General features: G+C 55.8%; 8 protein-coding genes and 1 pseudogene across 8 annotated transcripts, besides 3 other annotated features; all 9 read right to left on the bottom strand.

Moving 5' to 3' along the window:
- Positions 1–744: 744 nt before the first annotated feature.
- LPMP_344560 (MCAK-like kinesin, putative) lies at positions 745–2,187 on the bottom strand (the record flags this gene model as incomplete). The annotated part of the gene is made up of 1 exon (XM_010704574.1): positions 745–2,187. One exon carries the CDS (start codon positions 2,185–2,187, stop codon positions 745–747), a length of 1,443 nt encoding a protein of 480 aa, XP_010702876.1.
- Positions 2,188–2,794: 607 nt separating this feature from the next.
- On the bottom strand, positions 2,795–3,739 carry LPMP_344550 (hypothetical protein; the record flags this gene model as incomplete). Its single annotated transcript, XM_010704573.1, has 1 exon — positions 2,795–3,739. The coding sequence occupies one exon, from the start codon at positions 3,737–3,739 to the stop codon at positions 2,795–2,797; it is 945 nt and encodes a 314-aa protein (XP_010702875.1).
- Positions 3,740–4,181: 442 nt separating this feature from the next.
- Positions 4,182–4,680: a repeat region.
- Positions 4,681–4,777: 97 nt separating this feature from the next.
- On the bottom strand, positions 4,778–5,194 carry LPMP_344540 (annotated as a pseudogene).
- Positions 5,195–6,768: 1,574 nt separating this feature from the next.
- Positions 6,769–8,538, bottom strand: LPMP_344530 (katanin, putative; the record flags this gene model as incomplete). The annotated part of the gene is made up of 1 exon (XM_010704572.1): positions 6,769–8,538. The coding sequence occupies one exon, from the start codon at positions 8,536–8,538 to the stop codon at positions 6,769–6,771; it is 1,770 nt and encodes a 589-aa protein (XP_010702874.1).
- Positions 8,539–9,373: 835 nt separating this feature from the next.
- LPMP_344520 (small nuclear RNA gene activation protein (SNAP) 50, putative) lies at positions 9,374–10,666 on the bottom strand (the record flags this gene model as incomplete). The annotated part of the gene is made up of 1 exon (XM_010704571.1): positions 9,374–10,666. One exon carries the CDS (start codon positions 10,664–10,666, stop codon positions 9,374–9,376), a length of 1,293 nt encoding a protein of 430 aa, XP_010702873.1.
- Positions 10,667–12,484: 1,818 nt separating this feature from the next.
- LPMP_344510 (protein phosphatase, putative) lies at positions 12,485–13,582 on the bottom strand (the record flags this gene model as incomplete). The annotated part of the gene is made up of 1 exon (XM_010704570.1): positions 12,485–13,582. One exon carries the CDS (start codon positions 13,580–13,582, stop codon positions 12,485–12,487), a length of 1,098 nt encoding a protein of 365 aa, XP_010702872.1.
- Positions 13,583–15,357: 1,775 nt separating this feature from the next.
- On the bottom strand, positions 15,358–15,702 carry LPMP_344500 (hypothetical protein; the record flags this gene model as incomplete). Its single annotated transcript, XM_010704569.1, has 1 exon — positions 15,358–15,702. The coding sequence occupies one exon, from the start codon at positions 15,700–15,702 to the stop codon at positions 15,358–15,360; it is 345 nt and encodes a 114-aa protein (XP_010702871.1).
- Positions 15,703–16,585: 883 nt separating this feature from the next.
- Positions 16,586–17,031: a repeat region.
- Positions 17,032–17,108: 77 nt separating this feature from the next.
- On the bottom strand, positions 17,109–18,584 carry LPMP_344490 (chaperone protein DNAj, putative; the record flags this gene model as incomplete). Its single annotated transcript, XM_010704568.1, has 1 exon — positions 17,109–18,584. The coding sequence occupies one exon, from the start codon at positions 18,582–18,584 to the stop codon at positions 17,109–17,111; it is 1,476 nt and encodes a 491-aa protein (XP_010702870.1).
- Positions 18,585–19,334: 750 nt separating this feature from the next.
- Positions 19,335–19,764: a repeat region.
- A 759-nt stretch (positions 19,765–20,523) lies between these two features.
- Positions 20,524–21,378, bottom strand: LPMP_344480 (protein kinase, putative; the record flags this gene model as incomplete). The annotated part of the gene is made up of 1 exon (XM_010704567.1): positions 20,524–21,378. One exon carries the CDS (start codon positions 21,376–21,378, stop codon positions 20,524–20,526), a length of 855 nt encoding a protein of 284 aa, XP_010702869.1.
- Positions 21,379–21,452: the final 74 nt, after the last annotated feature.

Below are 21,452 nucleotides of genomic sequence, written 5' to 3'. Positions count from 1 at the left end.
AAGAGATGAAAAATTGTACGAGATCAACGAAACAATTTCGCCGAGAAAGTGTGAGAAGGCCTGAGCACAAGCAAGCCTGATTGTACAAGGAAGAGAGACACACACGAGCAGTGCCACTCCCAATAGACAAGCTATTTAGCTGCAGTATACCAAAGGTGAGGAAGCCCATATACTACTTTGTCTTTTTGCTTGACTTGCAAATGAGCGCGCCAGGGTACCCTTTTTGTATTTTTCTCTCGCGGAAGCACGACAGGTGCGAAGACATAACTGAGAGGCCGTACACTAACATGAAGAATGCGAAAAAAAAAAAGAGCGTTCTGCAACAGGAAAAACAAAAACTCGGCGAGTGAGAGTAGCTCACATACTCAGACACTTTTTTTTTTCCAAAGCAGAGAAGTGACAAGTGGAGTTCAATTGCTCTTCGATTCCCGCAATTAAAAGTGTAAAAGAAAAGGTGTGAGGCTGCACCGCTTAACTCTCTGGAATTGAACTAAGCAAGAGCACAAAGACGCCAAAGCTGAGATATTTCGTTCAAGGCAGGAAAAAGGCAAACACATCCTCTTCCACACACTCCGGCGTGCCGAGGCGAAGAAAGAAAAGGAGAGAAAACCAATAAAACATGACTTCTAATACTTGAAATTATCTAAGCATCTTTCCCAAATAAATCAACCACAACAAAAAATGGTACGAATGATGAAGCCATGCTAGAATGGTCACACCTAAGAGATGAGCCGTCAAATAGTACTACGTAGCGCAGCGAGGAGCCTTAATATGCCGCTTTGCGTCAATCATCTGCTTTCGACCTTTGGTGCGCGCGTCTACAACACGCTTCCATATGGCAGTATAAATAAGCTTTGCCCTTTTTTCAGGGATATGTGGATGACTCTCCACAATACGGCGTATAAACTCCGCCTCTGGAATGTGCACTAGAGTTCTCCCGTCACCCTCTGGCAAAATGTACTCCGGGTCAGTGATGTTTCCTTGTGACACTTTAACAAGAATGTCGAGGGCCTGCTCACGTGTGTAATTGTTCGGATCATTTGGATCAGGTGCCAGGATCGTAGTCGGTAGTGTCACGGCAAGCATTGATGCGTACCGCAGTGTGTTGATAGTGTGACGTGAGTCTCGAAGAAGCGGCGAGACACAGGCGATCATAACAGTTTTCGTCGGGCGACGCACGGCGATCTCGAAGCAGTCGCGCAACAGAAGCGTAAGTGGTGAGCGCCTGTACGGTATATGTAGGTGCTGCGTACTCGACGACGCAAGAGCGCGGGACCGAATGCAATCCTTCAGAGTCATGAGGGATGTGTTGATAAACTTGGTTTCTGCTTGACGAGTCTTATCATGAGTAGCGCTGTCGGCAGTGTTTTCGCTACCAGCAAGATCCACAATGAATAATTCCCCGGGCTTCGCCCACTTTGTCTCCTTTGAGACGATGGAGATGCGAGCAATCATGTGAGAACGCGACGACGTTTCATTTCTCTCCGTGGACCGCGTTGTCCGTTGCGAGGCGGCTTCCTCGAATGCGGCGAGGAGCATCTCAGCGTTGGAACACTCAAAGGCCTCTGTCCCGAGCAGCTTTAGCTCACCTGAAACATCCTCCATCACTTGAACGTCCATACCAGTGAGCAGGTCAATGTTCTTGAGGGGTTGAATTTCAAGAACGGTGAGGAAAATATCGTGCGTGCCAAAAGCAGGCGAGAGATCCGCGGCGACATGGCGAAAAATACCAGTCGTTGTATATGTTTTCCCGCTTCCAGTCTGGCCATAACATAGCACGCACGTGGATGCGCCATTAACAGAGAGGGAGACCAGCGGGGCGCATGAGTCCGTGTAAACTCGTTGTGTATCATCACGCGCCCCAACAAAGACACCGTCAAGGCTGACAACGCAGGGATCGATTGTGCACTCGCCAGAAAGCGATATTTTTGGTGTCATCACAATAAGGTCTCTGTTTTCATTAACTTTCTGCACAATGCTCCGATTGTTCGGATCCTCCATATCATGTGCAATGATGGGGCGAGCACGCACGAAAATGCGCGAATCTTGATAAGTGAAGAGCTCATCAGGATCCATGGCAGGACGTAGTTTTTGCTTCACATGTGCTGGAATTTTCGACATGTTCAAAACGTGCTGAAACTCATCCGCTCTCGCGCCAAGCTCGGTCACTAACGGAATGCTGGGCATGACTTCTGCTTTCCCAAGATCTTTAGTTTGTTCCAGATGAAGGCCGCTATGTAGTCGAGTGAATGCCAATATGCAGTGCGTTGGAATTGCTTGCCACACTCTATGAGCGACTTTAGAAGAGCAACATGGGCCAATAAGAAGGAGAGGGGTGGAAATGGGACGGGGAACGGAAGAGGCATCGGCGAATGTAAACATAGCGCTTTCTTGCGAAAGGCCCCAGTGCGCGTGCAAAACGCGCCGCGCTGCGGCTTGGGGGTTTGCCGCTTCCCCACGTGCGCCCCGGGGCTTTCTGTCCGGGGTAGGGGGGGCTGTTTGGCGGGGCCCGCTCAGGGGGTTGTTAGGCCGCCGAGGCAAGGGGCCGCGCCCCCGCGGGGGGGGGGGGGTCGCCTGGGCTTGGCGGGGAGGGGCGCACGGCCGGCCCCTGGCCTTTTTTTCACCCGCGGCGCAAGGGACGGCACCGCGCCATTTCATTCCCGCACATGCACATCGAAAAACCAACAGCAAAGAGACCTCATGTTGCTTGGCGGGGCGGGCGGGAAAAGGGAGACGCGCGTCTTTTTTTGTTGTACATCAGCGCGCGTCAGCACTGCCTTTCGCGCGGCCGAGCTCACACACACGACTCGTAGGTGGGAACCATGTACTTGATGTTGATGTACGCGTCCGGGCCGCCATAGCGCTCTAGCAAATAGAGCGTGTCGTTGATGAGGCCGCTGAGGTCCTGGCTGCCACGCCGGCCGTAGTCCATGCGATCGCCCATGCTCTTGGTGCGGTTCTTAAACATGTTGAATACTGGCAATAGTTGCCTGTAGTATGGCACAAGCGCCTCGCCAATGTGATCGCCACTCACTACTAGCTTCTGCATCACGTGGAAAACCTTGCGCAGCACATCAGGGTGCCTGCTGTTCAGTGCCGTCTTTAGTGGCATGATGAGCTGCGGCACCGTCGGCAGTATCTTGGCGCCGCCGCCCTCGAGGAGGTCCATGCTTCCCTGGTACGACACAAAGCTGAACGGCTCCTCCAGTTCGCGCAGGCCATCGAAGAAGATAGGCAGGTAGTGGTGGTAGTCCAGCTTCGACACGTCCACCTTCCAGAGCAGCGAGCGATTCGCGCCGTGCTGAATGGACAGCGGCAAGTCGCTTCGATTGTAGTGATGACGGAAGTCCGTTGGCGACATGCGCTGCTTTGAGTAGGCTCCAGCTTTGCCAGGGCCGGCAGGGTCGCCAAAGCGCCCGTTGCTCACGGACGTGTTCGCGCCGCCGGTGCCTTTGAAGGTGCTCACCGTCATGCCGCCCGTGCCTGTGTGGCCAACGAGAATGTCGGCTTGTGCAGCCTTTTGTGCAGCCGCATTGACCGGCTGCCCAGGGGCAGCTTTATTCTTGACCATTGCAACATTGACGCTAGTACTCACAGTCGACTTTACCGCATCGCGCTCCTTCGGATTCCAATCCTTCGGGAACGGCCCAAATGGACCATCGCTCAACGGCGGCAGAATGTGGCGATCCTTGCGGAGCTTTTCCCGCTCCGACTGCGAAAACGTCTTGGAGACTGGCATGGGTCGGACACAGTGTAGTACTTGTGTATAGATGTGCTTGCGTGCTTAAGGCTTCTGACGGATACGTTGCTTCGATTGAGTTCTGCGCGAAAATGAGCGGTTGCGCGTATTCGCCCGTCCACACACACACACACACATACAGAACAACAACAACCGAAGCTCGCAGGAGAGGAAGAAAGGGAGAAAAGACACGTGAGTAGCGTAGGATAAAAGGAGAGCTTCGCATACCGGTATGTTGACTCCGCCACGCAGTCAGGATAACGAATTGCTCTTTGTCCACGCGGAGAGCTGTGTTTTTCTTATCCCAACCTTCCTCGTTTTTCTTGTTTTTTTTTTTGGTTCTCTTCAGAGAACCGTCACGATCCGCAAATTACAGCCGTGTTAGATCGCAGTGGTCAGCAGGGAAGCGGCGGCTGGAGTGACAACGTTTTTCTTTCCAACGTGCCCCCGTCTCTGCCATAGAGCCTCCGCTCGCTCTACCCCGCCTCCCCCCTCCTCGGTCTGTCACAGGCCCAATTGCGTCGTGCAGAGCACCCGTAGTGCACGCGTTGCAGCACTGCGCCGACTCACCGTCGCCTGAGCACGACCTCTGCCTCAGGCTTGGCCTACCACCCGTTCCGCAGGTCGCCCCTCACAGCTGCTCCCCGTCGTGCCGGGCGGGATGCGCTCGAGTCACGATGACACTCTGTCTATCGTATGGATGGCACAGGCGTGCTCACCGTCGCAGGCCGCTCCGACGCCGCGCCATCCACGACCTGACCGCCGGCATCCGTAGCGGTGCATCGCTCTCACCTCGCTACGTCGTGGGTGCCTGGCCCCGTCAGCGCCAGAAGCAGTTCGGCACTGGCAGGAGGGCAGAGGGTCCTGCCCGGGTTCCGCCTGGAATGGACGCTGGGCCCTGAGAGATGCTCCGCGCTGAGGTGCTCCTACAGCCATCAGGGGGAGGGGATGAGTGCCGAGGGGGTGGGGTGGAGGCTAAAGAAAAACATGTGTCACCAGCGCTTTCCAACTGCAGAAGTGGTTGTGGCTGATCCCTTGCTACGCGACCACACAATCGGAACGCCTCCACCTTTGCCATGACGCCCGAGTTGCTGTCGCAGGTTCGTCAGCTTGTTGCATCGTTGACGGCTGTCCTCCTTCAGATCGTTCACCGGTGTAACTATCGTGGGCATCAGGTCGTAGTTTTGCTGGTGCCATCGCGTCAATTTTGCTTGCTGCTTATCTACTCGCTCGTGCATAGCAGCGAGCGTGTGTCGCGTTCTGCATGAGCGACAGGTCCGCTGCTTCGGTTGTCTGCCTGAAGGAGCTCACCCCCGATTCAGTAGACGTTCTTATTTCACATTTTGAATCTATCGCAGCAAAAAAAAAAAAAGCTACCTTAGACAGGCGACTTCCGCTTTGCCTCAATATGTGTGAAGCACTGCACCATCGCCGCACTGCGCGTTCGCTGCGCATCGAGCTGAGCCTCCAACCCTCGCCCACTCAGCACACCACAAAAAACCTGGCTATTGATTCCCGCCGGGGAAAGAGTGTCCCGCGCGCGGTGCACGGAAGGAGGGTCGAGTTGGTCTGAGACACCCGCGTACGCTTCAGCGGATTCCTCCCGCACACGTCGAATGATGAAGCTCTCAAACGCTTGCAGAGGCTCACTCGACACATCATGAGTATCGGTTTGAGAGAGGCTGCACTGGCGCTCCGGTTCTTGCAGTTACACCTGGTATTGAGCCTCGTGGACTCTCTGCAGCGCTCACTTCGTCAGACCGTGACCAAAGCCCCCAAACGAGCTACTTTAGCGCTATTGTATTCCATCGACTGGCGGAGTGGGTTGCAGTGCGGCAAGGACAGCATGGCAGTAAAGCAGCTGAGAAGGGTCCCTCAGTACACAGGAGCATACACGAGAGTATGCAAGGCGAGAATAAGAAAGGTCAGCAGCGAGCCGAACCCTATCCCCCCCCCTACATGGGCCCTGAAAGCGGCAGTACTGGCCATCCCGTTTTTGTGTACTTCACCCTGCTGTCGTCCCTTCCGCGGCGGGGTGGCACGGGCGGGTCCGTCCACAGAGAGGAACGGCCGAGAGAACAAAGGGTACGAGGGCCAAATGCACGTTTCGCACGCTACGGGAGAGTCACAGGACGACTGTTCTCTTTTCCGCCCGGCGCGCGAGCTGCTCGCATTGGATGTAGAGAGACGACTGCTTTTTTTCTCCTTGCTTTGGGGCTTCACTTTTTTCTGGTGCTTCGCAGGCCGATATTCAAATAGCTGCAAAAGTGAACCAACAAAACGTGAGGAGTGGGTCCTTCATGGTGGCTCTCAAATAAAGGGGCTAGAGAAGACGAAGAGGTGCTCGTGTAGTGTGTGTGTGTGTGTGTGTGCATTCCAATCAGTGTGCAAAAAGGGGAGAGAGAACAGGAAACGAACGCGATCAGAAGCGTGCCAAATTGATGGGAAGTGAAAGAGAGAAGAATCAGCACAGAGCCAAAGTAAACATACGAACAGACATACACACGCCAATGTAAGCGCCTCAACACGGAGATCTAACATGGTGAAACGTGAAGTGTGTGAGAGAATGATGCATGGGGCGTGGAAGACTGCAGAGACACATGCGCGCGCGCACACCCACACAAACACACACACACACACAAGGGAGAAAATCATACAGCGCTTCTGTGGTTAAGAAACAAGTAAGAACAGCATGGGACCGAGAATCGGGACTAGGCCAGCACAACACTGCCCACACCATCGCCTAGAGCAACACGACAAGTCAAAGTACAGGGAGAGAGACCAATGCGCAGCAGATGCACACTTCCATTCCAAAGAAAGCACCCAAGCGCACCTGAGAGTGAGTGAACCCAAACAAAAGAAGACAAAAAATAAAAGCGGCTCACATGTGTACACTGATTGAGGTGAGAACAAAGCAGACGAGCAGCGGCGGCCCAGAGGCTGTCTGTTGGTAGCGGTATCGGCATCTCTATGTCATCGTCCGCTAGAAGATACCCTCCCCCCGTCTAGGACATCCAGTGAGGCACCCCTTACTCAGAGCGTGGTGGCGGTGGCATGTCTGGCAGGACAGCCTTAGCTTCTTCTCCGACGTTGTCACAGCGCTCCGCTAATACAAACACGATCGGGCAGCAATCGTGCAGCTTTTTTGCTATGTGCTGATGCTGATTCATGCCAAGTGGATCATTGTAGCCTGTGCTCTGCGAAGCGCGCGCCCGCCGCTGCGCCTCTTCCACCCTTGCGCGGAACTTAGTGGCAATGCTGCGAAGCGTGTGCAGCCCTAACAAGATGAGCGGCTCGTAGTCTGTCTTCAGAGCAATCTCGACTAGGTCTACTACGCTAGCGATGGACTCTGTAAGCATCTTCTCCTTCATACGGGGCTGCTGCAGCACGGTGAGAACGTCGAAGAGCGGGCCGAACTCCTGTCCGTCCTCACAGAAGCGCCTCACGTGCACCATTGCCTCGGACTGGTTCTGCGTCCAGAGCGTGCGCACGGCGCGCAGCGTGTTGAGCCGCCCCTGCAGTGTGGCGGAGACAGTGCCGTGCTCGCGACTGAGCTGCTGCAGCACTTCCAGCTCTGATTCCTCTGCACTCGACAACGGGGCCGGCGTCGGTGGGAAAGATGGGCCAGCGGTACTCAGTGCTAGACGCGGAAGGGTCGTAGCTGACGGTGCCGACGTCTCCCCGCGCAGCGTTCTTTCTGCCCCGTCGTTCCCTGTGGCCTTCGCTGGCGAGTCCATTGGACTGAGCCGAGATCCATTTACGGGCTTCTTTTGTGCGTCCGCGAGTATGGCATTGTTTCTGTTCAGCGCCGCCACCGGGACTCGCTGGGGGGGCAATGCAGGTGCTGGCGCAGATGCCGGTGGTGCCGCTGGCGCGCGCGGTGCCTCCTCTCCAGGATGGTGAATGCCACGCAAGGACAGCTTGCACTTCATTGCCGTGGACCCGGCCGTTTCCACGAACCAGGCCTCGTCCATGGCGCCTGCGTAAGCTACGTCACTCATCATAATCCACGGTGCCTCCAGCGAGACTGCCGTGCGGTCACTAAGGTTCGACATATCGAAGATACGCAGGTTGTGGTCCGATGTCGCGAGGAGGCGCGTGCCGCTGAAGTGGACGGCATCGATGGGTGTGTGCTGGCTGCTGCTGTGAAATCGCGCTTCAAAGGAGTCCAGATCCCACACCGACACCGTGCCGTCACCACTGCCCACCACTAGATAGTACAGGTCCGGGTGAAAGTGGAGACTTGTGATGGCGCCGGAATGCAGTTCGAACTTGTGGACAATTTGTCCAGCAACGAGATCGTAGAGGCGCACGGTGCCGCGTGCACACCCGGTGGCCACCCACCTGCCATTTGGCGAGAACTGTACGGCACACAATGGGGCGGTGGCATCCTTGTAGGATTGCCGGCCGGACGACTTTCGCACATCCCAGATGCGCAGTACTCTATCTGTTGAAACGGTGGCAAAGAACTGCCCACTACGGAAAACATCGATGCCGGTCACAGTGGAGACGTGACCACGGGTGAAGGCACGCACCACCTCCTCAGATTCGATGTCCCACATTTGCAACTTGCCGGCGTCGCTTCCGCCCACTACGGACGTCTGGTCCGGGTCAAAGGCGAGGGCTGTGATGGGCTCCGTCAGGCCCTGCAGCCAGGCAGTCCGTGTGTATCCCATGAACGGATAGATGTGAATAGAAGCGTCGCGGCCGCCGAAACCCACGAGTGGTTTGGAGCGACTTGCGCCAATGCGTGAGTACAGGGCATCGCATGGCAGCCGATGCTCCGATACAGAGAACATGATACACTGAAGCTAGAAGCACACACACACACACACACACACACACGGGTCCAAGAAGCGGCGCTACGGATCAAATTACAAACTTCACGTGTCTTCACCTTTCGGAAGACCGCACGCGATGCGCACCCCCTGCTGTAATCTAAGTCTCTCGTGTTCGAGAGTGAGAGCCTCGGAGAAAACGTGTAGATGCAGTGTGACTATTTTCCGAAGGCCCGCTCAGTATATGGGCGGCTGGGAGGGGTGGAGAGAGCAAAGAGGGAGAGAGGCTCGGAGAGCGAGGTGTGTGTGTGCGCACGTTTGTGTGCAAAGTACGAACGCGGCGAAACTGTGGCCCCACGCGCGGAGGAGGCAGTGGAGGGGGAAGACACAGAGACACAAAACACGGTTAGGAGAACGAGAGTACGAGAGGGAACGAGAGCGAGAGCATGTGGGGCAGAGTAAAAAAAAGTGGGTGAGGGGATTATATGCATGTGTATGTGTCCACGTTCAGTGAGTCGCTTGACGAAGGCACTACTCACACAGGAAGGGAGGGGGAAGAGGGTGTACGATACATGGCACAGTAGAGCACGTGTTCCTACAAGCGTCTTACCCCCAGCGTTATTTGCCAGCGAACAGCACAACGCACCCAGCTTCCTTCACTGACAGCGGTGATGCTGGGGGAGGTGGTGGTGGTGGTGGAAGTGGAAAGAGGGAAGGCGAAAGCTACCTTCTATTTTTATGCCTTGGGTCAGTTTGGAGCGGTTCAAGATACTCGTCGCCCGCACGAATTCATCGCAGTGAAGTACAAAGCCGGTAAACGGCTAAGTAAGGTAGCACGCGTACGCTCGGCGGAAGGCTACGACACCTTGAAGTAAATCTCGCCAAAATCCTTTGCCTCGCGTCTCTGGTACTGAGCGGCCTCCTCTGGTGTGTCACCACTGTGTAGGAGATCAAAGCACACCGCACAATAAAAGGCCGGGCTCTCAGGTGAGAGCGGATCCTCGTAAAGCACGACTGTGGCGGGAAACAGTCGACAGAGCAGACACCGCCTTGCTTGGTCTCGTGCCTTGGCCACACGGTGCGGGAACTCGTGTCGTTCCGTGCGTGGGTAGCCGGTTAGACTTCGGACATGCGACAAGAAGAAGTAGTGGTCGCACCCCCCGCAGTGTCGCAGCAGGCAGGACTCGCCCATCTTGACGTTGAGGTCTTTGAAGGCGGTCTCTGCAGCGCTCCTCACTGGACACCGGGCAAAGCCCTGGTGTTCCAGAGCGTGAAAGCTCGACGCGTCCTGCAAAGGGTCGTTCCTCCGGATTACCTCGCTGAGGTCGGCAAAGTCTCCGTGCGATCGATGGCGGTCGTCGATATAGAAGACTCCACGGATAAAGAGGAAGGCATTTCGTGAGGTGGTAAGGGGGTCACGTGTTGTCGGGCAGTCGATCGCGTCTAGCAGCGCCACGAGCGGTTGGCAGGAGAGCACTGCCCAAACCTCACGGGGCTCCTTCGAGCGCACTCCGTGCACCGCGAACTCCCACCGGTGCGTGTGCATGACGCAGTAGTCCTCGCTCTCATCGCGCTTCGTGTGCAGGGAGGCCGGGGTGAGGTCATTAGAGCTTAGTGGTGCCAGTCCAACTTTTCCACAGGCTTTGCTTTCCTTCTTGAAACTCTCGAGCCCCGCGACGGATTGCTGGAATGACTCCTCGATCGACCTTTCCGCTGCTTTGATCGCCTCGACTTCCACCAGAAGCGGGAGCTTTGCCTCTCTGTTCCCCAACTGCTGAAGGCCCGCCTCAACCTTGGGCAGTTGCCGAATAGCCTCCTCATGCACCTTGGCCAATACCGCTTCCGTCTGCGAGCACACCTTACGTGGAGGAAGGCACTCCAAGCTGTGAGAGCCGTATTCGCCTTCCCAAGAGCTTACGAGAGAGTCGAGGAGCACCTCACAGTCCTGCAGCTGCGCCTCAGCACTACCGAGGTGTAGCACCATACCGTAGGGACTGCCTGGATAGTCCAAAACCACAGGCAGCCTTACCTTCGTGCCGGGTTCGAGAATAGCGTCAGCTGGCATGCTTGCCAGCGGCTCCTCGTTTACGGTACGCAGTTCTGCGATGGGAATGTTGGCCACCTCGTCTGCTATCCGTCGCAGGGTCATTGGCTCAGCAGGGGGGAATCCATCACTACCATGATTGCCCTGGCTGCCTGGCACGAGGAAGGTGAACGGGTCAACGCGGAAGGAGTGGTCAGGCGAGTCATTTGTGTGCATCGGTGTAACAGAGATAAACGAAAAGAGCGTACGATTGGCTTAGTCTGTGCAGTGAACAGGTGCCCAGCAGGCGACGCCGAAGCAAGAGGTGGAAGAGGGGAGGAGGGAAAAGGCGGAGGAGGAAAGTCGGGAGAGGGTGCGCAAAGATGCAGAGACGGCAAAAGAACAGATATGCTCAGACGTGCCTTTTGCCGTTCACTCAGGTCCAGCCCTTTTTTTCGTGTGTTCCTTTGGAGGGGGCTTGCTTGTCGCTGTGCATATCAAAGCCGCACAACAAGGGGACTACCTCCCTTGATGACCATCGCAAGAGAGACGACGTTACCGCCTTGCTCCGCCCAAGCATCCGCCTTTCTTTCCACAACGGTGGTGCATTGCTGAGCATCTGCGTCGGCCCTTACTCGCACCAACAAATCCGCAACAAGTAACTCGTGTGAGCCCATGACGAGGGCATGGGTGCATGAGTAGGGAGTTCGTCAAATCGAGATGGTTTGCTTTATTCTGATCAAGGTTGCAGACCCCAGAGAGTTGTGGGAGCGAAGTACATACAAAATAAGGGAAGACACAGAAATGTACACCAATAGAATGAGTACCAGCAACATGACCCCCACAACGTCAAACGGTGGATCAGGCTCGGTGAAGGTCTGGCGATACACGCGCCTATGTGTGTATGTGTTACACGTGGGGGAGACGTGCGGCTGGTGATCAGCGAATGCCGGGAAAAAGCAAGAACATCTGAGCAAGAGGACGTACACACACACACACCGTCCTCTGATTGCATTGCTGTGTGGCGCATCTGAGTTGCTAAAAGGGAAACACAGGACTCCAACAATGGCCCTGAGAGCGCATACATCTCTGTTTTTCTCTCCCCCTTCTCTAGCAAGCATCTTCCGCATGTCCGGGTGCAAAACAGGGAAACGTGAAACAAAGAACACCGGCTGTTCATTCCACTTCTGCACATACAACGCTTCTGCCGTTGCAGTTTCCTCCGTTATCCACCGACCATCTGAGTGGAGAGTAAGCGGCCACACGTCCTTTCTCCAGACTATCTCTGCTTTGCTTTTCCATCGCGCCCGTGCGTTTGTGTACGCTCATTCACCCCCCCCCTCCTCCTCCAAAGACCTCATGGTGCAGCCGAAGGACACCACCACCCTCCCCCCTCCGTGGGCACTCATCTGCCCGTTCTGCACACATACATCAAAGGAGCGACGCTGTGGGCCACCGTGACAAACCACGCCGACGAGGGACGACTCAACGGAGAAGCACAGAAGCGCGACATCCCCCTCAAAAAAAGAAAAAAGGGGGAAAAAAAGGGGCACCGACTGAAGACCGCAATTGGCATCAACGGCCACACATGCGTTTGGGAGAAGGCGGCAGACACGGTAAGCACAGCATGGCGTCTCGGTGCGCGAATTACGGTGTAGGCGTTCTCTTATGTGCGTGGCAATGTAACGCGCATCCGCCGCTGCGCGCGTGAGTAGGGGTGAGTAGGTGAGTGGTGCCTGCTTCTACCACGGCAGCGCAGTCGTCGATTCACTTGAGCATCAGCGCATCAATACAAACGACTCGCAACGCAAGTTGAGAGGGTGCGGGGTGGGAGAGACGAGTCCCGCTGACGAGGAACTGCAGGAAATGGATGAATGAAAAAACGAAACCACTCGACAGTATGGGCTGGAGGGAGTCGTATGCGCACTTGAAAGCCCCTTTTCCTTACAGCAGCCCTAGCCTCGCACTGTGTGGCTCCACGCTTTGAAGGTAGTGATCAACGAGCTGATGGCGGAATCCTTTGTTGTCTAAGATGCGTGTGCGCCCATTGGTACGAAACACACGAATTGCCTCCACTGGGTTCAGCGAAAGACGCTCCATGAGGTACGCCGCGCACAGTACCACGCTGCGATTCACACCAGCGACGCAGTGCACGAACACCCTCTCCCCCTTTTCCAGAATAGTGGAGATCAGCCCGGCAAAAACGTCGTAGTTGCGGTGGAGAATCAAATACTCTTCCGTGTCAAATGACTCCAAGTTGTGCAAGTGGAAGCTCGAAGCCACTTCGGGGACTGTACGAATGTCCTGCGCGCAGCAATTGACAATGTGGCGGATGCCCAGCGCGTGCAGCTGCGACACAGTCTGAGAATCTGGAAATCCGCCGACGTAGAGAGCGTTGTCGATAAGCATCGTAATGGACGGCATCTGGTCGGGTGCCCAGCGTCTGCTCACGGTGTCAAGCTCAGCATCCAGGTTGGTTCGCCATGCCTGGCACACCGGCGGTATCTGGGGAGTGTAGAGAAGTTGCCCTATTATGTTCGGAGTGGTCACGGTGTGGTTCGTGCGTTGCACTTCTGGTGTCTGCAGATGTGTTGCGCCCACATTTGCTGCTGGTGCCACCGTGGAGGCGGAGGTGGGTTGCGTCGATGTGGTAGGGGGAGGCCAGAGTGTGTTTGTGATGTTGTCACTGGCAGTCGCTTCGACTGAACACCCCTGAAAGGTGGTTCGTCCGAAGCAGCTGTCCCCAGGGAGGTTGATCGAGATAGGCTGAAAAGCGCGCCGCGGAGAGCGTGGCAGGCGCGGGGGTGAGGGCAGTTCCACGTTAGTGTCGAGCAGGCCGCTTGGCGGTATTTCCTCAGATGAGTACGATTGGACGAGACGCGGAAAGCTATCGGACGGTCGTATGGTTACACTCGTCTGAAGTGCCGTATTTTCCACTTCTTGGTCTTCCTCCTCGTTCGCAAACAGCTGATACTGGCAGGAGGCTAGGAAGAGATCATCACCACCGCCCATCGAAGGCGGAGTGCAGCACTGCGTATTCATACGATGCGTCTGTGTAGATGTTTGGTGTCTGTGTATCTGAAGAAAAGCGCGCACGAGTGAGCACTAAACGAGTGTCCGACGTTGTCTGCACCTCGTGTGAGGGAGGTGTGGTGGTCTAGAGAGCAGGGGAAAGAAAGAGAAGAAGCTTTGTGCTTCTGACCGAGGGTGCATGGGCGTATGCGTGTCGCGTGTCCGAGTGCGGTGGCCCCACTGCTCAACGATAGCAACCCATACAAACGCAAACGACGTTGCGGGAACAAAAAGAGGCAGAAGATGGCAACGTTTTCCGCACCGCTTGTGAAGTTGTGGAAGGGCGGCGAAAAGGGAGGTATGTGTGTGTGCGTGTGTAGAGGCTACATAAAAGAAGGCGTGAGGGCGGGTGACGTTAATGAGTTTATCTATTGCGTGCTACTACTGCTGTGGAGAGCTACTCTATCTGTGAAAGAGGGTATGCACAACGGCAACAGCAAAAGACAGTAGGGAAAGAGAACCAAGCGAGCAACAAAGAAACACGAAGGAAGTAAAACAGCACTGGAATGACGCGGACACCGACAGGGGCGCGCACACACACACACACACACAAACACACACACACACACACACCCAAAGGAGACACGCGACTCTGCTGATAAATACACACACACACACACACACACACACAGAGGGATCGCTTTCAAAGGATGGCTCCAACGATGCAGGGATGAACAGTGGTGGAGAAGAGCACACCAGAAAAGAGGGGAGCGAGGAATGGCGGAGGCACAGACAATAAAGGAAGGGAGTAATGAAAAAGTACAGATACAGACACCTTTCGCATGAGCCGTGCGAAGTCCCGCGTGTCTTCGCCTGCGTTGTCTGTACCGGCAGGCCTTTTTGTTGATGGTGAATGAGACGAGGCTTAGGAGATCACAATGAGGAAGAAGGAGAGCAGAGACCGATTACGCAATATATGACGTCCAAAGAGAGTAATCAGAAAACAATGAGGGTGTTGTCGTTGCACACCCCAGACGCTTCAGGCAAATTAACCAGTCCACCCGCTGGCGCATGTAGGGCCAATGGCTGCTCACGTCCAACAAATTAAAGACAAATAGAAAGCGAATAACAACAGCAACAACAACAACAAAAAAGAAGAAAGCAGCGCTACACCCGTGTCTTGCGTTGCTGCACGATTCCCGTGACTTCACGAGCCGCAGGTGCACAAAACCTTCAGCCAGCGAGCAATACTGCAACGGTGGACAGCCGCTTTTCAGGCGAGAGTGGTGGAGGCCAAGCAACGGCAACAAGGTCAGAAAGGTGGAGGAGAGGGAGTATGAAGAGGGACGAAGCGAGGAGGGAGGAGATGATTGCCGAGACTGATGCTCAAGGAGGTTGACGACAGTCGAGACGTCATCTTTTTGACGTTGCTGCCCGCCTCCGTGAAGTCCACCCGTTGAGGGGGCCCTCTGGCAGCGTCACCGGTGGAAAAAGCCAGCGCGCCGTTTTTCCCATTTAGCGCGCATTGCAACGCCAAGGAGGGCTCTTCTCCATACACAAGAGACCCCGGCACCACCCATCGGCGGTTTAAAAGACGGCACGTGTGTCGGTTTGTTGCTCTTTTTGGGAGTGGGTGGGTGACTCAGTGTCTCATAATATCAGCTTACACGTCATATCTTACCCGAACAGGGATAGTGCTGCACGCGCATAAAAATGCAGAGATGCACGTGACATCAACCGGGATACAAAAAGGTTAAGTAACACAGAATGGCGTGGGTATAAAGAAGCAGTGGCCACTGCAGTCACTAGTTGAGCTCATGTAGCATGAAGATGCGCGCGGCACGGCGGTGCTTCGGGCTCAGTTTTCGAATTGCCTTCTCGTTCTTGATGTTCTGAACGACCATATTCTTCTTTTCGTTGTCGATTTTACGCTGCTGATTTGCCTTGCGAGCCTCAGCAGCACGTTTCTGCTCCGCGTTAATTTCGTCTTTGAGCTGCTGAGACAAGTTGCGCACGCGCTGAATGCGCTCCTTCTCCCGCATCTTCTTGTTCCACCTTTGCTTGGCGCTCATCCTTGCGCTGAGAGCGTCCAACTTGTGCTTTGGGTTCCCTCGCGGCTTTTGGAGCGCGCGCTGCTCTAACTTGGCCATCACACTGTGACTCGTTTCTCGGTTGGTGAAAAGGTCGTATTTCTACGCACTCGTGTGTATAATACTTCCCATGTGTCCATGTGCATCAGACGTGGGGGAGGGACGGGGAGGGTGGTGGTGGTGATGAAGAGAGGAAGAGGCGGAGAGCATGAGCGACAGACTTATTAAGAGAGTAAGTCCAGATACATATGGAAGTCGGTTCGTAGTACGACTGCCGCCTAGAAAGAAAAACGAAACATATATGTGAAGTTGTTCATGACTGATGCGATCAGCCGTCCTTGCGGGTATAAATCGTTCTTTCGGGAAGAGTTCGTAATGTAGTGCGACATCATTCTCTCCGCTACTCTTTGACAACGTTGACCTGACGGCGCCAGTTGTGCAACCCCGTCTCCCCATTTGCCTCCCTTCTTTCACACGAGGAGGAGACTGACACCAAATCCACAAAGGAGGCGAAGAGGGTAGCAGGTCGACGTACGATGAATGCTGGCCCACCTCTCAGCTGTTTCCTTCTTTTCAATCCCATCCTTTAGGCAAACAGAAGGTGTATCTTTACGCTTTAGACATTGGTGATGAGGTGGCCCAGAGAGAAATCACACAATGCCTTGGGCAAATACATCGAGAAACAAAGCAAGGCACCTCAGCAGCTACAGTAAGCGGATATCTAGCATACGGCCGTCTCTTGAAGCGCTTCCTCCCTCTTCTGTTCTCTCTCTGCTGCCCACTTCCTCCTTTACCGCTTTCTTTTCCTCCGCCAGATGCCGCAAGTCGGTGTGCATAGTGTGCCACGCCTTTTTTTTTCGTGGTTGTGGTTGTTTGCGTGCTGCTCGACGTGACCCCTTCTCTGCCATAGAGCCTCCGCTCGCTCTACCCCGCCTCCCCCCTCCTCGGTCTGTCACAGGCCCAATTGCGTCGTGCAGAGCACCCGTAGTGCACGCGTTGCAGCACTGCGCCGACTCACCGTCGCCTGAGCACGACCTCTGCCTCAGGCTTGGCCTACCACCCGTTCCGCAGGTCGCCCCTCACAGCCGCTCCCCGTCGTGCCGGGCGGGATGCGCTCGAGTCACGATGACACTCTGTCTATCGTATGGATGGTACAGGCGTGCTCACCGTCGCAGGCCGCTCCGACGCCGCGCCATCCACGACCTGACCGCCGGCATCCGTAGCGGTGCATCGCTCTCACCTCGCTACGTCGTGGGTGCCTGGCCCCGTCAGCGCCAGAAGCAGTTCGGCACTGGCAGGAGGGCAGAGGGTCCTGCCCGGGTTCCGCCTGGAATGGACGCTGGGCCCTGAGAGATGCTCCGCGCTGAGGTGCTCCTACAGCCATCAGGGGGAGGGGATGAGTGCCGAGGGGGTGGGGTGGATAAAATGGCGGTGAATGCACAGATGACAGTACAATGAGAAATGTATTAGCGCGGGTGAGCACCCCCGCCACGGGCCGCGCGCTGCTGCTGTTGAATGTGGTTCATGTAGCTCTTGAAATAGCGGTGATAGACAAGCTGCATCTCGGGCTCTATGGCGTCGACGATGTCCGACACCCGCTGCGGCATCGCGATGAGCTTCATGACAAGTTGCTTGTTGGGCTTTTCGGAGCGCAGGTACACCATGTCAAGCAGGTCGTACAGCTCCTCGTGCAGATTCAAGAGTTTCTTGGCACTTGGCACGTTGCCACCCATCGCTACCTGAAGCTCCTCCAGCGCATGCTCTACTTGAACGGTGTGCTGCTGGAAGAGATAGCGGGTAGCACGATACGCGGAAATCGAAACACGCTGGAAGTCATCCGCCTTGGGCTCCTCACCGTTGAGGTGGACTGCTGCCTCGTACTCATCTACGATTTTGACGCCGTTGACAGCCAGGTAAGACTGCAGAGCGCCGACCGCTTTGGCGTCGAGGCCCAAGTTGCGGAACAATGCTGCGTTCTTATCGGCGTCGATGCAGCGCTGCACAAAATCTGGGAGTGGAGGAAAAGAATTCACAACGTCCTCGCGCACGTTTGGCGGTACCGTGTTGAGTGCGATAAGGATGCGCAGAATTGCGCGACGCGACTCACGCCGCGCGACGTATTTGGGATCGGCGGGAATGCCAAAGTGCAGCAGAAAGTGCTCGACACGCTCCTTGTCAAAGCGGATGTGCCAGAGAAGGCGCGGCACTTTCTTGTCGTTGGTGAAGGTGTACCAGATGTAGATGGGTAGCCCGATAAGAAGTCCTAGAAGGCCAAACAGCACGAGCCCGTCATGTTCGCGAGAGGTCAGGAAACGCGGGAGCGCCACACCAACAGCGAACTCTTGCGCATTCTGCCTCTCCTCCTCCTCAAATGCCTCGCGGTCCACGAGCGCCTTGTAGGCACGACGCACCTGAACGTACAGCTCACGGGCGCCTTCCGTCTTGTTGTGATCGGGGTGGTACCGCTTGGAGAGAGCACGGTACGTCTTCTTAATGTCCGCGGTGGAGGCCGAGGATGGCAAGCCAAGAATGGCGTGCGGATCGAATGTGAGGGAGGCGTACATGGCGGAGGAAAAGAGCACAAACCACAGCATCGGCACGAGGATGCGAGGACGAATCACAAACTTGAGAAACTTCGGCATCACACAGCGGAGAAAAAAGACCTTCTCCGAATTGCACACCTTCGCGCCGGCAACGACCGCCGCCGGATCCTGCGCAAGGGCGTACAGTACACGCGGAATGTACGTTGCAGAGTCCCACAGCTCCACTAGCGGGCTTACCATGCTCGCCCGCTCCTTCTTTGTAGACTGGTGATAGAACACTAACCGCCGCGTCTTTCTGATCATCCATGGGATGTAGAGAACGATGAGAATGACCGACGTCACAGCAAACGCGAACGAGATGAAGCTCTCGTCGCTGCCGCCAACACCGCCCTCTGCCATGGTGTTGTGTGTGCTTATTTGTGGGGTGGGCTGAATGGGTTAAACTGAGAGGACAAGCTCGTACAACAGCGGTCTATGTGTCTTGATGTATGACTCTCTGCTTGTGCCGGCGTTTATCTGCCCAGTGCACAGGGGAAGACGCAGGCAAGCACACGTGACTGCCGGGGAATGTGGCGATACCTCTCGCGGGCGTAAGTGCAAGTTGTTCACCACAGCGCAAACTGCGATAGGGTGGAGGCAGCAGGAGTAACAGAGAGAAGAGCACTTAGGAGTGGCGTGCATGAGCAGTCGGTTGTCAAAGACAGTACCGTTACACACAAAACTCCCATGGGTGAGATGGTGTGGTGGAAGAGGGGTCGAGCTGGTCCGGATTGTCTTCCGTAGTTCAGAAAGAGACGGAGAGGCAAAACACGCAACGATCGCGGGGGCGCGTAGCAGAGTTGGATGCGAGGGGAAAAACAGAAATAAGATGACTTTACGTGAGCAGCTAAGTTGACACAAAGACAAGACGCCACCGTCATACAGACGGAAGTGAAAAGTAGGCTGTGGGGCCTAATGCGGTGAGGATTGAACACCTAACATCAGCTGTCGACACACTCACTTGCCCGTCTTTTTGGTGGCCGCCACACACACACACACACCCACACACATCCGTAAAGATAGTATTGGTTCTGTTCTCGTTGTCTCCTCCTCCACTCCCCGCCACCCCTCTCTCCTTCAATGTAGAGTAGCGAACCACTTTTTTTTCTTTCACTAACGCCTCCATTCCACCACCGCCGAGTCCACAAGCAGATGCACACAACCAAAGCACACCTTTGCTGCGCTACGGCGATGTGACGGAACGGATCCAACCAGCACCGCCTGGTGCCGTTCAGTCCCATTCCAGCCCCACGGCGTGCAGCGCAGGCGACGTCCAGGACTACGCGCGACATCGCCGCAGTGCAGCTAATGCAGCAGGTGGATGCGTGTAGTTGTTGAATCGTCGACACGAGTCATGGTGAGCTAGTGTAGGTCTGATCATGGCCGCACGTTTCTTCCGCACTGTAGCAGCCCAGACCTCTCCGCCGACACTAAGACTTTGCAACTCTACCCGCAGGCAGGCCGCTGCAGGCTGCGTGGCTTCCCCACCAAGAGTGGACACGGAACGCGAGGCACCACGAGCTGAGGCGGCCGGCATCATCAAGGTTAGAGGGAGCAGGGGCAAAGCAAAAGGTGAAACGGACCCAGGGAGTGCGCTGTTGTGGGATGTGGAGCGCGTGGCGAAGGGTGGGAGAGTACGCAGTTGCACCCGTGATACATCGTCTCGCTACCATCCCCACTTCGGGTCACGTGCTTCTCGGTCGCACAAAAAAAAAACACCGTCGCTTGAGCACCCGAGCACAGAAACGGGCTCGTCCAAAATGTACCCGCGCGCTCTTCCACAGGCTCGAACACCGCGCGCTGCCGGCGGCAGCGCACAAATAACCCCCCCGCTGTAAGCCACATCTCTCTCTCTCTCTGTGGTGTATGTCAAAAATGGGCCATGTCGGTGGTGGAGCGCTGACTTCTGTCGCGTCACCTTCCTCTCGCCTGGTCATCGTGGAATCCTGTTTGACAGCGCTCACCCTCCCCCCCCCCCACACACACACGCAGCCGGAGAAAATTAAAGAGAAAACGCTACGAAAGAGAGGGGCAGCAAGGTCGCATGAATTTGGGGGTTGGGGCGGCCAGTGCAGTCGTCAGTAAGAGAAGGTGGAGGTTGCTACAGCACTTTTTCGTTTTTTTTTTCAGAGGCATTTCACGGCGACTCACTCACAGTGCGCCGCTTAATCCCTCTGTGTGTTTTGTATCGGAGCAGCTCAGCTCGCACAGCTTCATTGAAGTAACAGCATGTAGGGTGCCAAAGCAAAACACAGTGAAAAGGAGAAGGTGGACGAGGGAAAGAGGTCCCCCGTGACCTTCACCTAGAGTCGGCCACGCTGCCCTCCAGTTCCTCCCCTTCACTAGTGCTACTGTCGTCGCTGCCTTGCTCGTCACCGTCTTCGTTTCCGTCCATTGGTAGGGCTGACAGAAATGGGTGCTGCAATACCTCAAGCAGCAGTGGACGCGCTTGCGGGGCACTCTTTAAGCAAGGCAGCACAAAACTCGCGGCACCCGGGCTCAGCGCAGAGATGAAGGGCGACAAAAGGTCAGAGTTTTCGAGATCAGCCGTGCACAGCGGCTTCAACGGCCCCCGCAGCAGCTGGACGAGAAGGACACCGAGTCCCCACACATCAGCCGCGCCTGTGTAGGGGTCTCCTCGCAGAATTTCCGGTGCGGCACACTGCCGCGCGTCACTCCCTACACCACCATGGGGAACGAGAGCGCTCATGGGCAGTTCACACTCAGTAACAACGACACGTCGCGCATCACTCGTGTGGTGCAACACTACTCCTGCCTGCACGTGTCCATGCACCACACCCTCTGCATGAAGTCTGGACAGAAGCTGTGCAACGGACAGCACACAGAGAGCGGCGTCACGTTCGCCCATAGGCGCGCTGCACTGTTGGTACTCAGCCGCCGGCCCCAGCAGCTTTAGGGCGAGGGCTTTATCCACATCTAAGCGCAGGTAAAGCGGGGAGCACACGGCCTGCGTAATAGGGACGATATTTGCCGCTTCGCCATCTCTCCATCGACAGCGCAGAGCCTCAACCCGTGCGCAGATGGCCCCCAGTGAGGAGGGGTAGACATCCGACTTGCGGATGCGCCGCGTCCAGTCGCTTTGCTGGTTGTCCGACGAAGGGAGCTGCGACGAAGGCGATGGCGTCATCACCATTGCGCCAGCGTGATTGTGGTAGCGATGACGGACTCGTTCGATTGAAAGAAACACGGTCCGTCCATGTGCCCTGT

This window comes from Leishmania panamensis (genome assembly GCF_000755165.1).
Source record: "Leishmania panamensis strain MHOM/PA/94/PSC-1 chromosome 34 sequence".
Classification (NCBI taxonomy): domain Eukaryota; phylum Euglenozoa; class Kinetoplastea; order Trypanosomatida; family Trypanosomatidae; genus Leishmania; species Leishmania panamensis.
This window is presented reverse-complemented; position numbering and strand designations above follow the sequence as displayed.